The 21,030-nt window shown below is 43.1% G+C and overlaps 1 protein-coding gene across 3 annotated transcripts in view; it reads right to left on the reverse strand.

The window, feature by feature from the left end:
- Positions 1-722: 722 nt before the first annotated feature.
- Positions 723-21,030, reverse strand: part of CAPN13 (calpain 13) — an 87,305-nt gene continuing 66,997 nt past the window's right edge. For all 3 annotated transcript variants that reach the window (XM_060272961.2, XM_088666617.1, XM_088666618.1), the window contains 9 exons: positions 19,247-19,309; positions 16,757-16,814; positions 15,779-15,852; positions 12,278-12,346; positions 11,453-11,531; positions 9,685-9,801; positions 6,492-6,547; positions 2,236-2,289; positions 723-1,190 (listed from right to left, as the gene is read on the reverse strand). In XM_060272961.2, the coding sequence (XP_060128944.2) occupies positions 2,263-2,289; positions 6,492-6,547; positions 9,685-9,801; positions 11,453-11,531; positions 12,278-12,346; positions 15,779-15,852; positions 16,757-16,814; positions 19,247-19,309 (543 nt within the window). In that variant the 3' untranslated portion in view covers positions 723-1,190; positions 2,236-2,262. The remainder of the gene's footprint in view (positions 1,191-2,235; positions 2,290-6,491; positions 6,548-9,684; positions 9,802-11,452; positions 11,532-12,277; positions 12,347-15,778; positions 15,853-16,756; positions 16,815-19,246; positions 19,310-21,030) is intronic.

Consider the following 21,030-nt stretch of genomic DNA (forward strand, 5'->3'; position numbering starts at 1 on the left):
GAGGGATGTGCAGCCAAAGCCCCCAAACCATAGACTGAGTTGTTAAATGTTGGAACCAGGTGAATCTCCATGAATGTCTATGCATTGCTGCTTTAATGGAATTTTAATGAAATGCTATAGACTTTTCTGTTTATTTGCTTTCAAAGTAAGCTCGCCATGGATTATTGAGTGCAAATTACACAGGCAGCCTGTGGAACTGCATTCTGCACCGATTAGCTGGATGCAGCAGGTTATGAAGTATTTAAAAAAAATAAACTACCTCTTACTATATGCAAGCACACACAACTACACACACACACATCTTTAAATGAAAGGGTTCCCGGAGCAGTTTACAGATCAATATAAAAAGGAGAGAGAACCCTTGTCCCCAGGCTTACAATCTTAAAGACATGACACACAAGCAACAAGGGAATGGGGAAGGCAGAGAAGAGGAAAACAAGAAAATTGACTCTTGAAGCTATGCAGTAGGAGCATAACTCCTACTGGGATGAAAATGGCTTCAGGGTGTGGGCACATCCCAAAGAGACCTGATTGGCTTTGCCAGAGTACCCACAATGCCCAGAGCTTGAAGCCACCCTGCCCCGTCCCAGTAAAGAGCAGGAAAACTACCAGAGATGGAAGGAAGGAGAAGTGCCAACAAGAGAAGAATGGCAGACAAAACTGATGGCAGTATGCAGAGATGGCGAAACTGACGGGGAAGATCAGAAATGAGGAAGATCAAGTATTTTCAAAAGATTGGAGTATATTCCTAATTTATTGAAAAGACCACTGTAAACAGTTAAAATCACTGGCAGGGATGTAATGACACTTGTAATGTGGAATTAATTATGGTAACTATGGATATATAACAGATGGATTATGGTAAAAGATGCAGAAAAATGTATTTTAAATATGGAACCCATGGAGGGAGGTCCGAAGGTTCGAAGGAACCTTTTATTTTATTTTGATGTTTGAAATGGTTAAAGTTAAAATGTATAAAACTATGTAAAACCAATAAAAAAGAGCAGGAAAATTACATCCCTCATCAGTTGATTGATTCCAGCAGTTCAACCGCTGCACTACATTTGGATGTGCTCCATAGTTTCAACAGTGCTACTCCCTCCTCCGCCCCGCCATTGTAGAGAGGCTGCTGTGACGACACGGCCACTGCACTTGTCATTCTTCATTGGTCATTCTTCACACCTCTTCAGCTTGAATAAAAAAGGAACAATATATAAACACCAGAAGTGTACACAAGAGTCCCTCCTGATTTTCATTCTTAATGAAAGGATTGGGCTGCATTATGGAGAGGGTTCATTAATGTTGGGTAGCACAATCCCAGGCATGCTTGTTTGGAAATATATGTATTCCATTTCATTCAGTAGGGTTTATTCCTGGGTAAGTGCACACAGGATGGCAACTTGAATCAAGTAGCACTGCTGCATAGGGATCTCGGAGGAATCCCTTGGGAATGGCCTATCCAGCAGATTTCCTTCCATCCGCCCATTTGACTCCCATCATAGACTAGAATCTTGCTATGAATCCTCTTCACCTCAGTTGTCTGCAACAACGGCAACTTACTTACATGTGCATATTCTACACAACTCGCCCTCACTCCAAGTGTACTGGCACTGTGTCCAGGGAGGGGAAATGGTGGCAACACCCTTGGCCTCTGATCTGGGGCTTCCATCAAAGCGGTAAGAACATAACACAGGGGTCGGCAACCTGCGGCCCATGGGGGTCCTTTAACTGGCCCATGGACCCCCGCCGCCCGCTCAGTCAGCTCCCGTGCGGTGCGCTAAACTGGCATGGTGCAGAGTGGGGACCGCCTTCTGTGATGCTGGCCAGCTTCCCATTGGCTGCAGGAAGCCTCTTCCACGCCGGAAGGAGCGCCAGAAATAGCATTTGCACATGTGTGTGCGTGCATGCGCGCACTTCAGCCCATTGTGGCGTCTGCCAGACCATAAACTGGCCCAAGCCACAAAAAACTTTGCCGACTGCTGACAGGAGGTTGTGGTGGAGGATGTGATGAAGGTGGCGATTTATACTTTCAGCAACTTGTAGCATGCATTTCAAACAGCCAACCAAAGGAAATGAGCCTGCACTTTCCATGCTAGCACTTCTTATTTAACAGCTTGAATTCTGCAAAAAAAAAAAAATCCCCAATACACTGTTTGACATTAAACCTTTGAGAAAGAGTTGTTGGAAGGGAAACTTAAAAAAAGAAGCTCTAGCAGCATTTGCTTAAATACTTACCAGCATTTATAGAGCCTTGTCACTTGCTTAGCAGTACATTATCATCGTCATCCACTAGGAGAAAGGGAAGGAAAAAGAGAGAGGGGGGAATCAATGCATTTATAAATTCACTGTAAAATGTAGCAAGAAAAATAGGGCTGCATAAAATGTCAACATATTTTTATTCAAAAGCAGAAATTGATTTTTCAAAAGTGGTGGTGGAAACTGTTCCCCTCAATCCTGTTATTTGTGAGACCATTTCCCTCTTCAGTCTTACTTTTCTGCCATTATCTGATTTTCCCCCCTCATAACTGCTGATAATAATTCTAGACTGCAATAATTCTAGACGACTCACATCTCGCACCAACAGTGCTTCAAGCTCTGTTGATTAAAGGCAATATTGTATTTCCCTCTGTTAAGAGACACTAATTGGTGCTCAAGCAGGTCTATCAAGAACAGGCATTAAGAAATTATAGGTAGCGATACCAAATGGAGACCACTGGCTAGTATTATGCAGCTGGGGGGGGGTGTCCTCTTTTTTGGACAAGGTTCCTGAAATGTCAATGGTGATGGCAACAGACAATGAGCTGTCACATGTTGCATTTTAACTTTGTGGACAAATTCACATGTATTGTCAAATATCACAGAGCAGGGATGGGGAACCTGTGGATCTCTAGGGTTTCCTCTTCTCCCCTCCCCCTCTTCCACCACGTACACCTCACAAATCATCTGCAGGATCAGGAGAACCCCCAGAATGGGGGTGGGGGAGGAGGGAGAGTGTACTGGTGAAACCATCTTCTTAGTGCTACATTACATTCCACCAATGGTGTGGCTATGACCTTACTCTTGTTTAAGTCCTGTTGAAACGCATCCATTCTCAACGTTTCAGTCCTATGAGTATTGCTATTATATGGCCATGAAACTCAGACTCTAACAGTCGCTCTGGATGCTCATTTTGTTGCATTTAAAAATTCAATAAAAATTAATTTTTTTTTAATGGCTAGTGTTTGCATTGCGGTATTTTGTGATTGAAGGGAACCAAAGTGCTTATTAACACCCTTGAGGTTAATTGCAGGAAATAAATCTCTGCCGAGGTTAAGAGGGCATTTATGGGCAACGTGGAACTCTGCACGTATACAGCACGTACCAAAAGTTACATGTGAATCAGGCAGTTGCACACAGGAATCCGTTTTCCCAAGTAACAGCCCAACTGTAGTTCAGTAAATGGTGCATTTCTTAAGTAATGAAAGTAGATTGAATCAGGTGGTATAGAGACTGCTGAGCCAGCGCCCAACGTTAGTTCAATGGCCTGTGATTTTCCGGAGGCCGTCATTGAAACCTTAATGATGCACATTTTGCCCTCCTTGCTATGCTTGAGATGGTTTTCCTCCACACTCAAAATAGTCACGTCTAGCACTGAAATCACATGTGCTTGTGGACTGGACTGGCTGCTACAGGGGAGACTAGAAGTTGCCTATACCAGGTCAGTGAGCCTAAATATATATTACAGTAATGGCAATGCGATTAGCAATTGCATTGTGAGTTTTTGATACACAAAATAAATAAAAGGCATAGGTGCTGAGGAGGAGAGCTTAAACGTAAAACAAACAAATGAACGAAATGAAGTTAACAGACTTAAATAAACTTAATAATCAGTCTATGCATACACAAAAACTAATATCTGTGCTGCCCATAAATGTGTTAATACCATTTCATTATATAAAAATGGAGTTGAACCTTAAAGTAAAAAAGATGGGAAGAAACAAAAATCCAGAATATAAAAACTCTGTAACGCAATAACTAAAACAGAAAAGGCTATTAAAAAAAATATTTCCACGACATATAAAGAACCATGGAATAATCTGGATCCAAATAAACAGTGCGTGATTTATGATTCTTCAATGCTATTCTTTAGACAGTTAAAATGTCAGTAGAGGGTGTTCTAAATGGATTAATACATCTATTTAAGTCTGTTAGACATGACTTTTTCAGTTTTATTTTGCTGTTTAATGAGCCAGGTCTTCTTTTTGATTGTTAAGGTGAGCTTTAAGCCTCCCCTCCCCAGCTGTGAGAGCAGGGCAGTGCTGAGGTTGGAGTTGTGTGGATGATATCCTGGCAGAGCCAATCCAATGCTCCTGTTGTTGCTTCCACACAACCTCAACTCGCTTCCACCCTGACCCATTCTAGCCCCACCCAGGAAAGTCACAGTGGCTGGTGTTGGAAGGGAAGCTCTGCCCCACCACTCTGGCCACCGCTAGCCAAAGGTTCGGGGGCTTTTGTTTGTTTATTGACAGTGAATTGCATTGATGTGTCTTTGTAGAACATCTTGGGTGGCCAGATCTGGTGATTTATTTAAAATTTATTTTAAATCTTTCTTCTTCTTCTTCTTCTTCTTCTTCTTCTTCTTCTTCTTCTTCTTCTTCTTCTTCTTCTTCTTCTTCTTCTTCTTCTTCTTCTTCTTCTTCTCCTTCTCCTTCTCCTTCTCCTTCTCCTTCTCCTTCTCCTTCTCCTTCTCCTTCTATTATTTTATTATTTGTACCCCACCCATCTTGCTGGGTTTCCCCAGCCACTCTGGGCAGCTTCCAATAGAGATTAAAAATACATTAAATCTACATTAAAAATACATTAAATACATTAAATACATTAAATTAAAAATACATTAAATACATTAAAAGACGCCTGCTTCTTGGGAGAAAAGCAATGACAAACCTAGACAGCATCTTAAAAAGCAGAGACAACACCTTGCCGACAAAGGTCCGTATAGTTAAAGCTATGGTTTTCCCAGTAGTGATGTATGGAAGTGAGAGCTGGACCATCAAGAAGGCTGATCGCCGAAGAATTGATGCTTTTGAATTATGGTGCTGGACATGGGCGTACCCAGGATCAAAACTAGGGGGGGGCAAGGGGAGGGGCCAAGGCACGGAAGGGGAGGGGCCACAAAGTGGGCGGGAACAGCGAACTCGCGCTCCGCCGGGCTGTGCCCCTCCCTAGAAGCAGGGCTGGTGGGCGGAGGCGGAGCCTAGCCCAGCGGAGCGCGAGTTCAGCGTTCCCGCCCGCCGCGCCGCGCTCTCTGGTTCCCCGCCGCGCTTGGCCTTGCCAGAGGGCGCGACGGGGAGCTGGAGGGAGGGCGCAGCGCGGCGGGCGGGAACGGCGAACTCGCGCTCCGCCGGGCTGTGCCCCTCCCTAGCAGCAGGGCTGGTGGGCGGAGGCGGAGCCCAGCCCAGCGGAGCGCGAGTTCGGCGTTCCCGCCCACCGCGCCGCGCTCCCTGGTTCCCCGCCGCGCTTGGCCTTGCCTGAGGGCGCGCCGGGGAGCTGGAGGGAGGGTGCGGCGCGGTGCGGCGGGAATGGCGAACTCGCGCTCCACCGGGCTGTGCTCCGCCTCTGCCCACCAGCTCTGCTTCTAGAGTAGGGCAGCTGCCCTAACTTGCCGCATGGTGGGTACGCCCTTGGTGCTGGAGGAGACTCTTGAGAGTCCCATGGACTGCTAGAAGATCAAACCTATCCATTCTTAAGGAAATCAGCCCTGAGTGCTCCCTGGAAGGACAGATCATGAAGCTGAGGCTCCAATACTTTGGCCACCTCATGAGAAGAGAAGAATCCTTGGAAAAGACCCTGATGTTGGGAAAGATGGAGGGCACTAGGAGAAGGGGACGACAGAGGATGAGATGGTTGGACAGTGTTCTCGAAGCTACGAACATGAGTTTGACCAAACTGCGGGAGGCAGTGCAAGACAGGAGTGCCTGGCGTGCTATGGTCCATGGGGTCACGAAGAGTCGGACACGACTAAACGACTAAACAACAACAACAACAAATCTCTCTCATTTGTTCCTTAAAGTATAAACGTACAGAGATATCCAGCAGTATCACTGGAGATATTTTGGAGTGAGAATTCCACTCTTGAACAACCTCATCAAAGCATCATGTTCTGCATTAGAAAAACCTCAATTCTGAAGTATTAAGTACCGGAGAGAGAATAAAAATCTGTTGCTAAGCCCCCTTTTGCCTTCATTTAATGGACTTACTGATATGAATAGTTCTTTCTAAATTGGCAAATCCTGAAATGTGAATCCATATCTCCAGACACAATGAAATATACATTCAAAATCTGCTATGAATGCCCATTCCAGTTTTGTGTTTCGTGCTCTTTCCCCCCCCCCCCTTTTAATAAACCTGTTTCAATCTCATTTGAGGGGGAAATGCATTGGGTTTCCAAGGATAAAAACAAGCTACTATGAACAATAATGGAAAAGAGGAAAATGGAATTAAGCACCACTTGCCTGATCTTCAGTGAAATAGATTCCTCTCCCATCTGCAGATAAATTGCGAAATGCCTCTAGAGGGCACAAAACAAAGCTTCAGTTTGCAAGAAAATAGAAGAGTTTGTAAAACTATAGAAAAAAAAGTGGTGGCTTCTAGCATATATAAAACCATAATAAAACATTAAACATTAATGCTTTCAGATGTCTTCTAAAGGTTGAATAATTACTTATCTACTCAGTTATGGGGCCACATAACTCCATACCCTCCAACATTTCTCCAATGAAAATAGGGACATCCTAAGGAAAAGCAGTAGGGACGCGGGTGGTGCTGTGGGTTAAACCACAGAGCCTAGGGCTTGCCAATCAGAAGGTCAGTGGCTTGAATCCCTGTGAGGGGGTGAGCTTCCCGTTGCTCGGTCCCAGCTCCTGCCAACCTAGCAGTTCGAAAGCACGTCAAAGTGCAAGTAGATAAATAGGTACCACTCCAGTGGGAAGGTAAACGGCGTTTCCGTGTGCTGCTCTGGTTCGCCAGAAGTGGCTTAGTCATGCTGGCCACATGACCTGGAAGCTGTACGCCGGCTCCCTCGGCCAATAAAGCAAGATGAGCGCCGCAACCCCAGAGTTGGTCATGACTGGACCTAATGGTCAGGGGTCCCTTTACCTTTAAGGAAAAGCAGGACATTCCGGGATCAAATCAGAAACTGGGGCGGCTTCTGTAAAACCAGGGCTGTCTCTGGAAAATAGGGACACTTGTGGAGAGTATCTTATTGTGGGACCTTTTTTTTTCAGCTGCACCATGTGGTCCATGTGCTTATTTTGTTAATCCAGCCCTGTCTCTCTCAGACATTCTTTCTCTCTTCCTTATTTAGGTGGGCCCGCTGTGCTGTGGAGGCTCCTGTCATGCATGCCTCCACCACCTGTCTCTTCAGGTACTTGCTTTTTGTGGGGAGAGGGGGAGCGGCTGGCTGTAGGGCCCTGGACTTGGGCCCTGGACTCCGACCCTAATGGAGCCACAGGTGGGTTGAAGCACCACTGAAATGAACAGAAACCGCGTAAGAGGACAGCTGTTTCTCAGAGACATTGGCCAAGTTCATACATGATGCTAAATCATAGTTTAGTGGCAAATGAGTGTTGGCAAGCCATGAAAGCATGATGACAGAACTGCACATCTAATCCAGCATTCTGCTCCCGCAGTAGCAGCCAGAAACCTATGAGAAGCTTACAAGCAGGACCCCCAAGCCTTGGGCTTGTGTTTTCCCCCTCCCCTTTTCTCCAGTTCATCCACGAGGAGGAGAATGGAAATATTCGCCTGCTTTTTTAAAAAGCAGAGTTTGCTGTTATGTCTAAACCAGGATGTGTCATTAGTTTAAATTATGGTTTATTGAAGAAAGCTAGGATCCGAAACCATGGCTTGATTTTGATTCGTTTCGATAAATCATTGTTTAAACTGATGTCTGAATGGGGCCACTGTGCCAAAGGAGATACTGTAGACAAATCTCTGTGTTGTACAAAGTACCCAGTATCTAAAACAAACAAAAAAAAAACCCACTGCTGTGTATGAATGCCACATGCTCTCTTTGCTAGTGTTTTGTATAAAGTAATATCCACTTATGCGTGCTGCACAAATAAATTCTGCTTGCAACATCCTTTGTGAGAAAGGGGGTGGGGAGCGTAGAAAAGGGAGCAGCTGGCCTTGTTTGTGGTTAGTAACAGTGAGCTAGAAGACGATACGGAAGATGGACTCAAAAAGGGATATTCAGCCTTTGCAGTAATATAGTATGCATCCCTTTCCTGCCTCTAGCTAAACTGCAGGCTTAGGAGACCTAGTATTCTCAGAGTAAAACGGTACATTAATGTTATGGTCTTAACTGCGATTTAATCTCCACCTCCATTTTACAGCAAGTTATAAAGGGGAAGATGCTTTTGATTTAGGTGTTATTACTGTGGATTTCCAGGGAACATAAGTAATGGTCTAACGGGCCTCTTTATGTATTTAACTATCTGTCCTCAATTTGTATTATTGATGTGCTGCCCTTTATTTCCATTTATCAGTAATCATCTCTTGAGCAAATCCCACTGGCAGCGCTTTCAAGTGTTTGAAGAAATGCATAATACGTTTTTAAAAATAAAAAGATTATTGGTGGATTTCTCCCACCCCGCCCCCACCCCCTGCCCCCACAGGTTCTTATTCTTGGAATTGTGATTTCTCTTCCAATAACTTTTGAAGAAGTTATGTTTCATTCCTCCACCGACAATGCAAGATGCTTTTTATCAAATGTGTAACATTTAAGTGGGGATCGTATTAAATTTTAGCATCTATCTTGGAAATTTACTGTGTCCTGGCAGGGAAGGGGAAATCTCCCAGGGTGAGAGGCTGAAGGAAGAGACACATGTTCCCAGGTGAGAGATGAGAGGGTGCATCTTTCTCTGTATAGGATAAAAGTTAGGCTATATCTGTGAGAGAGGACCCTGCATTCTTCTAGCGCTTCTCTTTAATACTGTTTATTGCTTAGATTCGGGGTTTTTTTAAATGCAATGTGAAAAGTACATGGTACTTCCTTTATTTGAAATTGTTGGCGTATGAAAGGTGCACATTTCAGATGTGCATCCAAGTGACAGCAATAAAGCATTTGTGCTGGATCCCTTTGAACTGGATGTGCTATCAAATGATGTACATCCCATCAACATCCTTACACAAATGTCACACTTAACGTATTGGTTATGCATGTCTAGAGCTGGGTCAAAGCTAGAAAACAGATGTGTGAAGGTCACTCTCTGCATTGGATGTTTCCATCCTTGGATTTATTCCTACTTTAAAAACAAATAAAATAATAGAAATCGCTGATTTGAAGTCAGACATTCAGGTGCTTTGCCAATCTATTGCAGGCAGGCAAGCAAGCAAACCATGAGGCAGTTCCTCAAAACACACACACACACATTCACACAAATAATAAGAGCTTATACTTCACAACATGTTTTAGGGGATGGGGTTGGACTGGATGGAGTTTTCCATTGCTTGAATTATGCTCTATTTTACAACAATATTTTGTCATTGCTCTATTTAAATCTACATTCTCTGATTCTCAGAACATTCAGCCGGTGAGTCACTTCTCCAACAATGGATGCCAAACTACTGCATCAAGGGAAAATCCTTAAAACGTACCAGCAACTAAGGAAATGTTTTTGCGAACATTCGTTGTGTGTAACTTACTTGCCATGGTCTCGAGACGAACCATGCAGCACACAAAATCAGGAAAGTTTACCCTCATCAAGGAGTCACCGTATCGCACGGTCATCAGCTGGAGGGTTGTGTCATCGATGAACAGGCCTGCAAACAGCAACAGGAGAAGGCAAAGGAAGAGATTATAATGTATTTTAAAAGGAAACGTTGTCCAGTAATGTTCAATAACTGCAGAGAATGGAGTGTTGTCGACTTCCTCAAACATTCCAATCAGGGCCGCTTCCTTTATATATACTGGTATATAAGAAAAAGGTTATATATATCAGGAAGAGCATTGTGTGGGTGAACAAGAGTCACAGCTTTACAGTACAATTGCAGGAATGGCTTCTTGGTCTCATTGATTTCCAGGTAACCAGGAATAGGATGCAGCCTTAGTTTGGCAACTCAGACACTAAACTCATGGCAAGGGGCAGTCAGGTGGGTCCCTGGCTGAAGGAACAGGACCTCAGGAGGGCTCACAATGGCAACGGGAATCCCTGGGGGTGCTAAACTGCTGCTTAGTATTTTCTTTCAGGTCTATTTAGAAGGCAAAGGGGGAGAGAGAGAGAAATGAACGATATAATCCTGGGCCCGGAAACAAATGTTTGCAATTCATTTGACTTCGGCATATCAGGAATTAGATACAGGATTTATAGGGTTGAAGGAACTTCTTCAAAGGAACCTAGAATCTACAGACTTGTAAAGTGCAGGAAGAAGCAGCGCATCTTAAAGAGGGCTATGCTTTCCCCCCAATTCTGCTCTTGGGGCAAAATAAGCTGACTTTGCCATATTTATATTCATACTACTTACAAAGACACACACACCTCCCTTTCTTCTGTTCAGTGCCTGTACTGTTTGCTGTTTGCCTTCAAGGACTGCACAGCATGCAATTTTCCTCCCTGTGTTACACTTTATTGCCTTTATTATCACTATACCTTCCTCGCACCTTCCTTTATGCGGCACATTAGTGATAAATTCCAGATAGCGGCATTCAGAGCATCTGCCCCCACTCCACAATTGCACACCAGGAATCATAATAGTCTCTAGAGGCCACCTAACCCTCCATCTCCTCTCCTTTCTCCTTCTGAGCAATCTCACTTAAGTTTGCGGCTGTCATTTGATCACACTTTCTTTTTCACTCCCCACCCAGGGAAGGGGAAAAAAAGAGAATTAATATGTTAAGGGCATAATGCAGCTCAAACAGCTACCTGAAAATCTAAATGCTCATCACTTAGGCAGTGTTATTGGATAGTAGCTTCCTCTGTGCAGTGTGATGGATTGCATATATAAATCTACCCGCCAAAGGACTCTGCTGCAAAACATCAGGAACTGGGGAAGCGAAGGGTTAAGGTTGGAGGCTCGGTTGCAATTCCAGGATTGTTCAGCAGGTGTCACTGTGAACTCAATGGATTCGGACTTCATGAAAGAAACAATTTCCAACATTCTGTGGAAGGCGCCAGAATTGGAATTCGTGATAGTAAGATCTCTAGCCTATCTTCCCCACTCTTGTCTCTTCCAGGGCTTGTGACCAAGGTTTATTTGATATTTTTTTAAAAAAATAAATGAACTACACCTGTCACAGCAACTTGACAAACACCCCAATTTAGTAGGTGAAACTTTTCCCATTCCTAACTTCCATATCAGGAGAAAAGCTTCAGCTGCTATATTTCTGTTTCAGAAACATTTCCACAAAGATGAATCAGATTTCAAAACTTAAATTGGCCTTAACTGCAAATACATTCAGAGTTTGTCAGTATACCTTCTTCCTCTGTTACTTTTCTCAAATTGGAAATATATAGGAATCCAGAATTATTTTCATCTTCTCTTTCAAAAATGTCCTGGAAAAAAATTTAAACCCAAGATAATATTTTAGGACATGGCTAGTATATCGATTCAGTCACTGCCATGTGAATTATCACAGCTAGGGATGAAATCCCCCCCCCCCCGCCGCCCCTAATTCCCATCTCATTCCTGAATCCTTATCAGAAGCGAGTTTCTGCCTGCCCCTCTTCACTTAAAGCTATGAGAAAGTCTCACATATTATATCCATTATTACACACAATATCTTATGTATAATATTACACATGTATGCATTATACACAGATTCTACATGCATATACAAAGTTCATAACAGTAACCAGCACATAAATAGATACATACAAAATACTCATATATACTAATATAAAATTATGTTGCACAAATATAGTACAACATGGACCTTGGCTCTTATATACATATGTGCTGTTGTTTTATAATATAATAATTTTGTATATTACACATAGTGATTTGGGCGTTTAAAAATAATAATAATAAAATAAACCCAACAGTACATAAGCAGTTTGGGCATGAGCGAAGCTCAGTACAAGAGGCAACTCAGTTGTATGTGAAGTTTGATAAGGTCAGAAGCACAAAAATTGTGAATAGCGTGGCACACTGCAGTGAGGGTTTCATGGTATTATAGGGTGAAAACCTCTCTTCTCAGGAAAATGAGATCATTAACTATTTAAAAAGTACGAAAAGGAAAACAACAAGAAAAGGCCAAAAGAAAGAACAGGGAGTTTGGATTCATACAGTTCAGCCATACCTTATACTTATAGAGATTTCGCCAAAGCTTTTCAAACTCTTGCAGCGTGAGCCTTCCATTAGAATTGGCCTGTAGATGTGGTCAAGTTTTTAAATACATTTTGATTGGGTTGCATGTTAACAGATCAACTGGTTGTGTGGCCCCCAGAGTGGGGAAACTACCAGAACATTAGTATCTATGATTTGTCTCTCTAAGCTTTACGTCTTGCCTGCTTGAGCAGATATATGGTGCTATAGTGCACTTTCAGGATGGTCCCAAATCAGATGGGGTGTGTGTGGCATATTTGATAGTTTCCTATATTAAAAAAAAGGAGAAATCATCCCCACACACAGACATAGGACACATCAGGAAAAGGCAGTATTAGAACCTGTCTGACATGCTCAATTTGCATTTGCAGGCTGCTGAGAAATGTCACATCATTTCTAAAATGCATTAAATTTCAAAAAACGCAAGGACTAAGAAACTACAGTCCCACTTCATCTGATGTAGAAAGTGCTATCCTGAATTATAGGTATATACCCTAATGTTTTGTTCTTTGCATGGTGTAAAAATTGAGGTTAGAGGGGAAAGAAATGCAGAAACTTACAGTGGCACCTCGGTTTACGAACTTAATCCGTCCCTGAAGTCCGTTCTTAAACCCAAACCGCTCTTAAACTAAGCCGCACTTTCCCTAATGAGGCCTCCCGGCGCTGGTGCCCTTCCACTGTTCGGATTCTGTTCTTAGACCAAGGGACACTACTTCCGGTTTTGCGGAGTTCGTAAACCGAATCATTCGTAAACAGGACTGTTCTTAAACCGAGGTACCACTGTACCTAAATTTTGTGGTAGTTCGCAAAACAGTTTTTGATGACACAGGTATCCTGGCATTGGTAAGCCAATTCACATATATGATTCATTGTAATTCACATTATGATTTCATTTGAAGTTTGAGGTTCCTTTGTTTCAGAATGGCCACTTTAAAGTCACTTACAGAATATTATAAAAAAATTCCTTCCAGTAGCACCTTAGAGACCAACTAAGTTTGTCATTGGTATGAGCTTTCGTGTGCATGTGCCCTTCTTCAGATACACTGAAACAGAAGTTTCTTTATTATTTCAATATTAACAGAATATTTCAATATTAGCAGAATATTGTAGAAGGCTTTGTTCCCCAATTGGCTTTGGTATATTGTCATTTCTGAAGTTAAAGGTAAAGGTAAAGGGACCCCTGACCATTAGGTCCAGTCGTGACTGACTCTGGGGTTGTGCACTCATCTCGCATTATTGGCCGAGGGAGCCGGCGTACAGCTGCAAGGTCATGTGGCCAGCATGACAAAGCCGCTTCTGGCAAACCAGAGCAGCACATGGAAACACCGTTTACCTTCCCGCTGTAGCGGTTCCTATTTATCTACTTGCATTTTGACGTGCTTTCGAACTGCTAGGTTGGCAGGAGCTGGGACCAAGCAACGGGAGCTCACCCCGTCACAGGGATTCGAACCGCCGACCTTCTGATCAGCAAGCCCTAGGCTCAGTGGTTTAACCACAGCGCCACCTGGGTCCCTGGTGTCAATTCTTTTGTCTATTATTTTGCACAGAGACTATTCTGGATTCACTTTTTGCAATCCCCCAACTCATGTATACTCCCCTATAACTCAGGATAAAACTTCATGTAACTGATGAGGTGGAATGTGATCCACAAAAGCTTATACCCGATCACATTTGTTAGTCTTTAAGGTGCCACAAGATTCTGTATTGTTTTTGCTAACAAAATCTAGCACAAACAATCTTTTTTTTAAAAAAAAAGTTGCTACAATAATTTTTGCTTCTGGAATGTGAAACACCTGCTCTGCTTAGACAGTAAATACATTCATTTCCTATGGTTGAATCTCCTTCTAAATTTTAACAATAAGGAGAACATATATTTAGCTCCATATATATTTCACACTCGATTAACAAATGTGTAAGATCTTCCACTGCTAATTAAATACACAAACAGACCTTAGCATTCCAAGTACGGTCTATCAGGGGAGGCAGATTCAAACAAGTTTGTTTAAAGGCAATCTTTAGTTCTCTATGCATCAAGTGTTCAAAATATTAAGGGACCTGGACATGAATGATAGTGGAATATTAAAAATGATTTACAGAAATAAATAATTGCTGCAATTACTTTGGAACAGAACATCTTTCAAACACTGCAATAATGCCCTTTGGGCCTTGTCATAGCCCAAGAGATAGAGATGGGAAACTGAAAACCACAAATTTAGAACCACAAAAAGAGCACGATTATTTGATTATTTCGATTTCTCCCCCCCCCCCAAACCCCTCTTAGGTGTCACAGAAAAGACTTCCACCATTGCCTAGGAATGGAGGAGAAATTTGGTCCTGTTTGCATCTTAATGCAAAAGTACCCAATTAGCACTTCTCAAAACAATATGTGAATTTGAATTCTGCCCTTCCTTTGGAATGCACATCTGTCCAAATTTTGCAATGCAGTCCTCCAACCGAAAAATGTATACAAAAATGCATATACAAAATTGCAATATATTAGGCAGATATGGGGACAAAAACTGTTTTTTTTTAGAAGAAATGCACACCAAAAGTATGATGAACTCCTCACTGCACTCAGAAATCTAGCGTATCAGGAAAAGGCTGGGTTAGATTCTGTCTGACATGTTTGCTTTCCATTTGCAGGTCGTCGCTTTTTTTTAACACGGGAGAATGTTCAAGCATGCAAGTTCCCTTCTTCTGATTCATACGCAGAAGTGCAACAGTCTGGAACAGGCTGCCTTGCCTGGTATTTGAACCGGTACTTTGGCTGTGAGAGTCCGCATTAGATTAACAATGTGCTTTATTGCGTACTCCTCGTCCCAAAAGCAAATAAGCAGCTATGGTGACCAGTTGTAATAGGCAACTTACTCAAAGTCAGGCAAATGTAAAAGAGAAACATGCTTCACAGTTTTTTGCTTGGTTTTTCGGGGAATGGTTGTGGTGGTATTGACAATCCAGTGAACTATTATTCATCCTGTTTTACCTGCGTCTTCTATTTAGATAGTTCACGCAGTGATTTTACTGTTAACAAGACAACATTGGAAAAGTAGAACAAAAGGGATCTTTGGTGTGAGCATAAATTCTATCACATTTGTCTTCCCTTTCTCCTAGACATCAGAACAAGTCTGGGCATGAAATGTAGTCAGATAGTTAGGCTTTTCTATGCAACACAAAGTCTTCTTGTATGGAAGTGTGAAGATTGGACCGTATCTAGGTTCTGATAGGAAGTGATTTACAGAAGTGGGCAACATTTCAGGTGTTTCAGGAGAGGGTTGCTTTGACCTTCCCTTTCCTACCTGACATTTAATCGAAAAGGGGACCTTAGAGGGAAGAGTTTGGCCATTTCTGCATATGCAGTGGGCAGATCTCATGGCAAATATTTCCTTGCGGGGCTCCTGCAGTGGGAAGCGCATCCATAACTCAAAGCAAGGAAGGGCAGCGTAAGGAAGGTTTATTGCATTTGTTGAAAAGATACATCCATCAGAGCTAAAAGGCTCCTGCACGAATCGAAGCTGAATCCATCTCCGCTTCCCCAACTGGCCATTAGATCTATAAACGGATAAATCAGAAAGCAACAGGGACAAAGAATAAGGAGGTTAGGGGAGGAGGCAGGCATGAAACGGTCCACTTGTAACCCTAGGAATTTGGAGTCTACGTGACCCTACTGCATGCTGTTTCACACGTCACATTTTGCAAAATATACCAGAGGGGCGATTGGAAAAGGACTAGGCCTTGCTTTGGAGTATTTAAGGCTGATTGAAGAACAAGTAAAATAAAAAAAATTCCTTCAGTAGCACCTTAAAGACCAACTAAGTTTATATTTTGGTATGAGCTTTCGTGTGCATGCACACTTCTTCAGATACACTGTGTATCTGAAGAAGTGTGCATGCACACGAAAGCTCATACCAAAATATAAACTTAGTTGGTCTTTAAGGTGCTACTGAAGGAATTTTTTTTATTTTGCTTCGACTCAGACCAACACGGCTACCTACCTGTATGAAGAACAAGTGTATGTTTGGGCTCCTGCCTCTCCAAAGACCTCCTTCTCCCTTCAAATGGAGAATGATTGCAAGTTATCCTACACTATGCACATTCAACACCACCGTTTTTAACCTAGTCACAAACTAATGCCTGAATGCGATGATTTGAACTTAAGGTTGGGGGGGGGGGTAGTGAGAAACTGCAGGAGGCTTTCTTCATCCTTACACATGATAGGACAGACTTTCACACAACCACCACCGTGGCTTCTTGTTTTAGATCTGTGACTCAGCTCTCATGGCAGAGAGTGGCAGACCTAACGGTTGCTGCCCCGTGACTTCAACGTATGCGCATTCACATTCCCACACATTCAAAATATGCCCCTCTTTGTGTGTGTTTTAGCAACTGTTCAGGATACAAGACAGAAGAAAAAAGAACTTGAAGAAATTTGTTGGCCACCAGCAATGAACTTTACCTTTCTGGACTATTTCATTCAGAATTCCTTGCAGCTGTGAGGCATCCAAGTAGGGGGCCTAATAAAGAACATATGAGAAGGGCTTACAAATGCTATAAAAGTTGTATATTTTTAAAAACAACAACAACAACCTGTTTCTTTATCGATATAGAACTGAGAGGTTTTTCTGGGCAACCTGACCTTTTCTTGGTAGTGATTCTCTATTCCCAAGGCTGCTGAGCACTTATATTACCTCTACCCAAAATGGCTTGATTCTGCCTTAATTTTTAATTTTTATTCTTAGATAATTTTTATTCTTAGATAATTCCCAGCAGCTTCTGAGATTTGGGTGGGGTGGGGTGGTGGTGGGAAATATTCTTATTATTTATTTCATTTATGAATGACTTCCCAGGAGGCATCCCATGAAAGCAAGTTACAATGGAAACAACCTATATAAAACAGTTGCATTTATAATAAAAAATAAACAAACAACAGCACACAGACAAAATCGATTCAAATCCAAGACAGATACCAAAGATTTTCAATGTTTTGGGTTTCTTGAAAGAGAAATGGCTTTGGCAAGTGCCCAAAAGATAAGAGAGAATGCATTTGCCTGTCTGATATACAATGGGAAGGAGTTCCAATGGGTAGGTTGCCACCACACTAAGGGCCTGATTCCAGTGTTGTGTAGGATGGTATCTGCAGGATGTACTCCCTTGCAGAATGCAGTGATCAGCTGGGTATGTAGGGGACGAAGCAATCTTTTAGGTGTCCTAACCCCAAGGTGTATAGGGTTTTGTACACCAATACCAGCAACTTGAACCTAGTCGAGTAACTAACGGGATACCAGTGAAATTCTTTTCAGAAGTGCCATAATACGATGACAATATTCCAGCCCAAAGAGAACAATTGAGCTGTCACATTTTGCACTAGCTGCAGGCAGCTTCTGGGATTGTGGCGATCGAGATTAGGAAGAACTTCCTGACAGTAAGAGCTGTTCGGCAGTGGAATTTGCTACCAAGGAGTGTGGTGGAGTCTCCTTCTTTGGAGGTCTTTAAGCAGAGGCTTGACAGGCATATGTCAAGAATGCTTTGATGGTGTTTCCTGCTTAGCAGGGGGTTGGACTGGATGACCCTTGTGGTCTCTTCCAACTCTATGATTCTATGATTCTATGAGATGTTCATTGGACTACAACTTCCATTTGCCTATTGCCTATTTATCTTGTGAACTGCCCTGAGATCTTTCAATAAAGAACGGTATTGAAATCTAATAAATAATACAAAGTAAATAATGTTGGCCATACTGGGACACTGAGCGATCAATACAAGCTATGAGAGGCCACAGGTTCTCCATCCCTGTTCTAAGATGCTAGTAAAGTAAAGGTAAAGGGGCCCCTGACCATCAGGTCCAGTCGTGTCTGACTCTGGGGTTGCGGCGCTCATCTCGCTCTATAGGCTGAGGGAGCCGGCGTTTGTCCGCAGACAGCTTCCGGGTCTTGTGACCAGCATGACAAAGCTGCTTCTGGCGAACCAGAGCACAGAAACGCCGTTTACCTTCCCACCGGAGCGGTCCCTATTTATCTACTTGCACTTTGATGTGCTTTCGAACCGCTAGGTGGGCAGGAGCTAGGACCGAGCAACGGGAGCTCACTCCATTGCAGGGATTCGAACTGCCGACCTTCTGATCAGCAAGCCCTAGACTCTGTGGTTTAACCCACAGTGCCACCTGGGTCCCAAGATGCTAGTAGGAATATATATTGCACTGTTCTTTTGGTATCCGCAGACGAGATCACATGGAGTTGTGCCTTTGCAACGCTGCCATAACACCATGGAGTAAAAAGAGCTGAGAATCTGGCCTATTGCCCCTGTAGCTTGGAGCTGCTTGAATCACGAACCATGGAGAAACTTCCTTCGTTGCCCTCGCTGCTCCCGGAGACAAACCTTGTGCGTTATTCGCAGCAGGCAGTGCCATTTTCACCTTTTATGCATTGATATAACTATTAGCTGTGAGAGGTCTATTGTGCAGAGGCTTTTGGCAGCAAATTTTTCTCTTGACTAAGTCAAGGAGTCCTTTATAACAGTTTATTAAGCCATTAAGAGCATCTCCTGTGAACACATGCAGCTCAGCTCAGAAAGAATGGGAATCAATTACCCAAACATTGACTGATGTCTGCTTTCCAAACGCAGCAAGTGCAAACTGGAAGTAATTCTGATCACAGTAAAATATGATATACATACCCACATATATTTGTAGCCAAGGGTTACTGCTAATTGCTTGTTTAAGGAACACCTTTCTCCCCTCAAGCAACCAGCCCTGAGCCATCTATTATGTTTTAGCCAGGTTCCTTGCCCTATTTGTTACAGCAGCTGGCAAATCAATAGAGTTTTGAGATACCCACCTGAGATCTGCATTTGCTAAAGCTGACTAAAGAGCAAGACGGGAGACTTTTATTTCCCAATTCTACATGCCATGTTGATGCAGGCAATTTTTTTTCTTCCCCATTCAACTTACCTGATTAGCATATCTTAGGAAGATGTTTTCATAGGAGTTGCCTTGATTCCACTTGGGCACAACCTGGATCAAAGGAAAGTGTGTGCGTACAAATCAGTCACAAAAAAATCAGTCGGCATGAGACATCATCTTATTTTTATTCAAACGACCCACAGATGTTTCAGGCAATTTAGAGTTAGCAACATTTGCACAAAAGGAGATTCAGTCACCTCCTCAAAAGTATGAAAGCGGGAAGAAATATGATACAACAGAACTCTGTTCTCGGATTGTCAATTATCCCTCCTTAATTATCTGAATTCACTAAATTCCCCCCTGCGGCCCCATGTGAATTCTGGCAAATGTAAACTACATCCATCCTATATCTAAACTCAGATTAACCACAAATAATTTGGATGTGCAAGCTCCGGGGTGGGCGGGGGGCAGAGAAGGTTGCTCTGTAGCATTAATCAGGCGGCGAGCAGAGAAAGAGAAATTGGTGTTATTTTATGAAGGTTTTGCGCAACAGCAAGGCTTCAAAAACGAAAGCCCCAAGGATGACTACAATTATTGGCAGTCTTTCACTGGCAGAATGTGCCAGGGTTATGGAGCAAAACAAAAGACAAAACGAGACAAAAAGGATAAGACTGGGAACTATCAAAGCTGGGAGACTTAGGGCAGAATCCTTTTAGGGAAGCTTTTAATCTTTGACGGGCTATTGTATTTTAATATTTTGTTGGAAGCAACCCAGAGTGGCTGGGGAAACCCAGCCAAATGGGTGGGGTATTATTATTATTATTATTATTATTATTATTATTATTATTATTATTATTCCACTGGTTGAGGGGCTGTAGGGTTTGATGGAAGCTCTGCCATGCCGGTGGAGCACAATACATGCTGTTACCACACACACACACACACACACACACACGACACCAAGAAGTGTGCATGCACATGAAAGCTCATACCTATGACAAACTTAGTTGGTCTCTAAGGTGCTACCTACAACACGGCTACCTACCTGTAACAAAAGACACCAGTTCAACACCTCACTGGCATATTGACTCAGCACAGTTTTGGCCGTTTTATGGGTGGTACAGGGGAGGGGCATACTTATGATATATCCTGTGCCCCTATAACCTAAGCCATCGACAGTGGAACACTCCTGCTTCCCAGCCTGTGCCAGCCTTCACTAACCTATCTTTCAGACATTTTGGACTACAACTCCCTTTAGCCATTCTGGATAAGGCTGATGGGAATTGTAGTCCAAAGCATTTGCAGGGCGCCACAATGGCAAAGTCAGCCAGCCACTGGAGGCTGCTGCTGCCAATGTGTTTTTTGGTTTCCCTTGCTGCATGCCCTGGCTCTGGGCTGCTGGGCAGAAGAATCTTTCCCCTTCCTCGGATGGCCCTGAACCCTCATCCTAGAAGGACTGTGTGTTCTCTGTAGCCTTCCTGCCAAGCAGTTGTGTGGGTGCCATGTTGTGTAGGTTCCCTCTCCTCCCCATTGTGCTCATAAAAAGGGGGTATAAGGGGCTTTGAAGCCAGGCCATGGGGATGGCTGAGGACTTCCAGTGGTGGTTCGTTGCAATTTGGGGGCTTGGTGGAGTGGGGCATTTTACTGCCATCTCCCTACAGAAAGATGCCCAGATGGAGCCAGTTGTTTGATGCAGTATACGGTAGTTTCCTTCGCTTCACCTAAATTAGATTAATCATCCGGTTTACCCAATGTAAATAAGTTAACTGGCATGTTGAGAACCTGAGTTGAGTGGACTCACTGAGAGTCAACACATTGTGAACCAGATATGT

The sequence above is a fragment of the Zootoca vivipara genome, chromosome 3 (assembly GCF_965207765.1).
Source record: "Zootoca vivipara chromosome 3, rZooViv2.hap1.1, whole genome shotgun sequence".
Taxonomy (NCBI): Eukaryota; Metazoa; Chordata; class Lepidosauria; order Squamata; family Lacertidae; genus Zootoca; species Zootoca vivipara.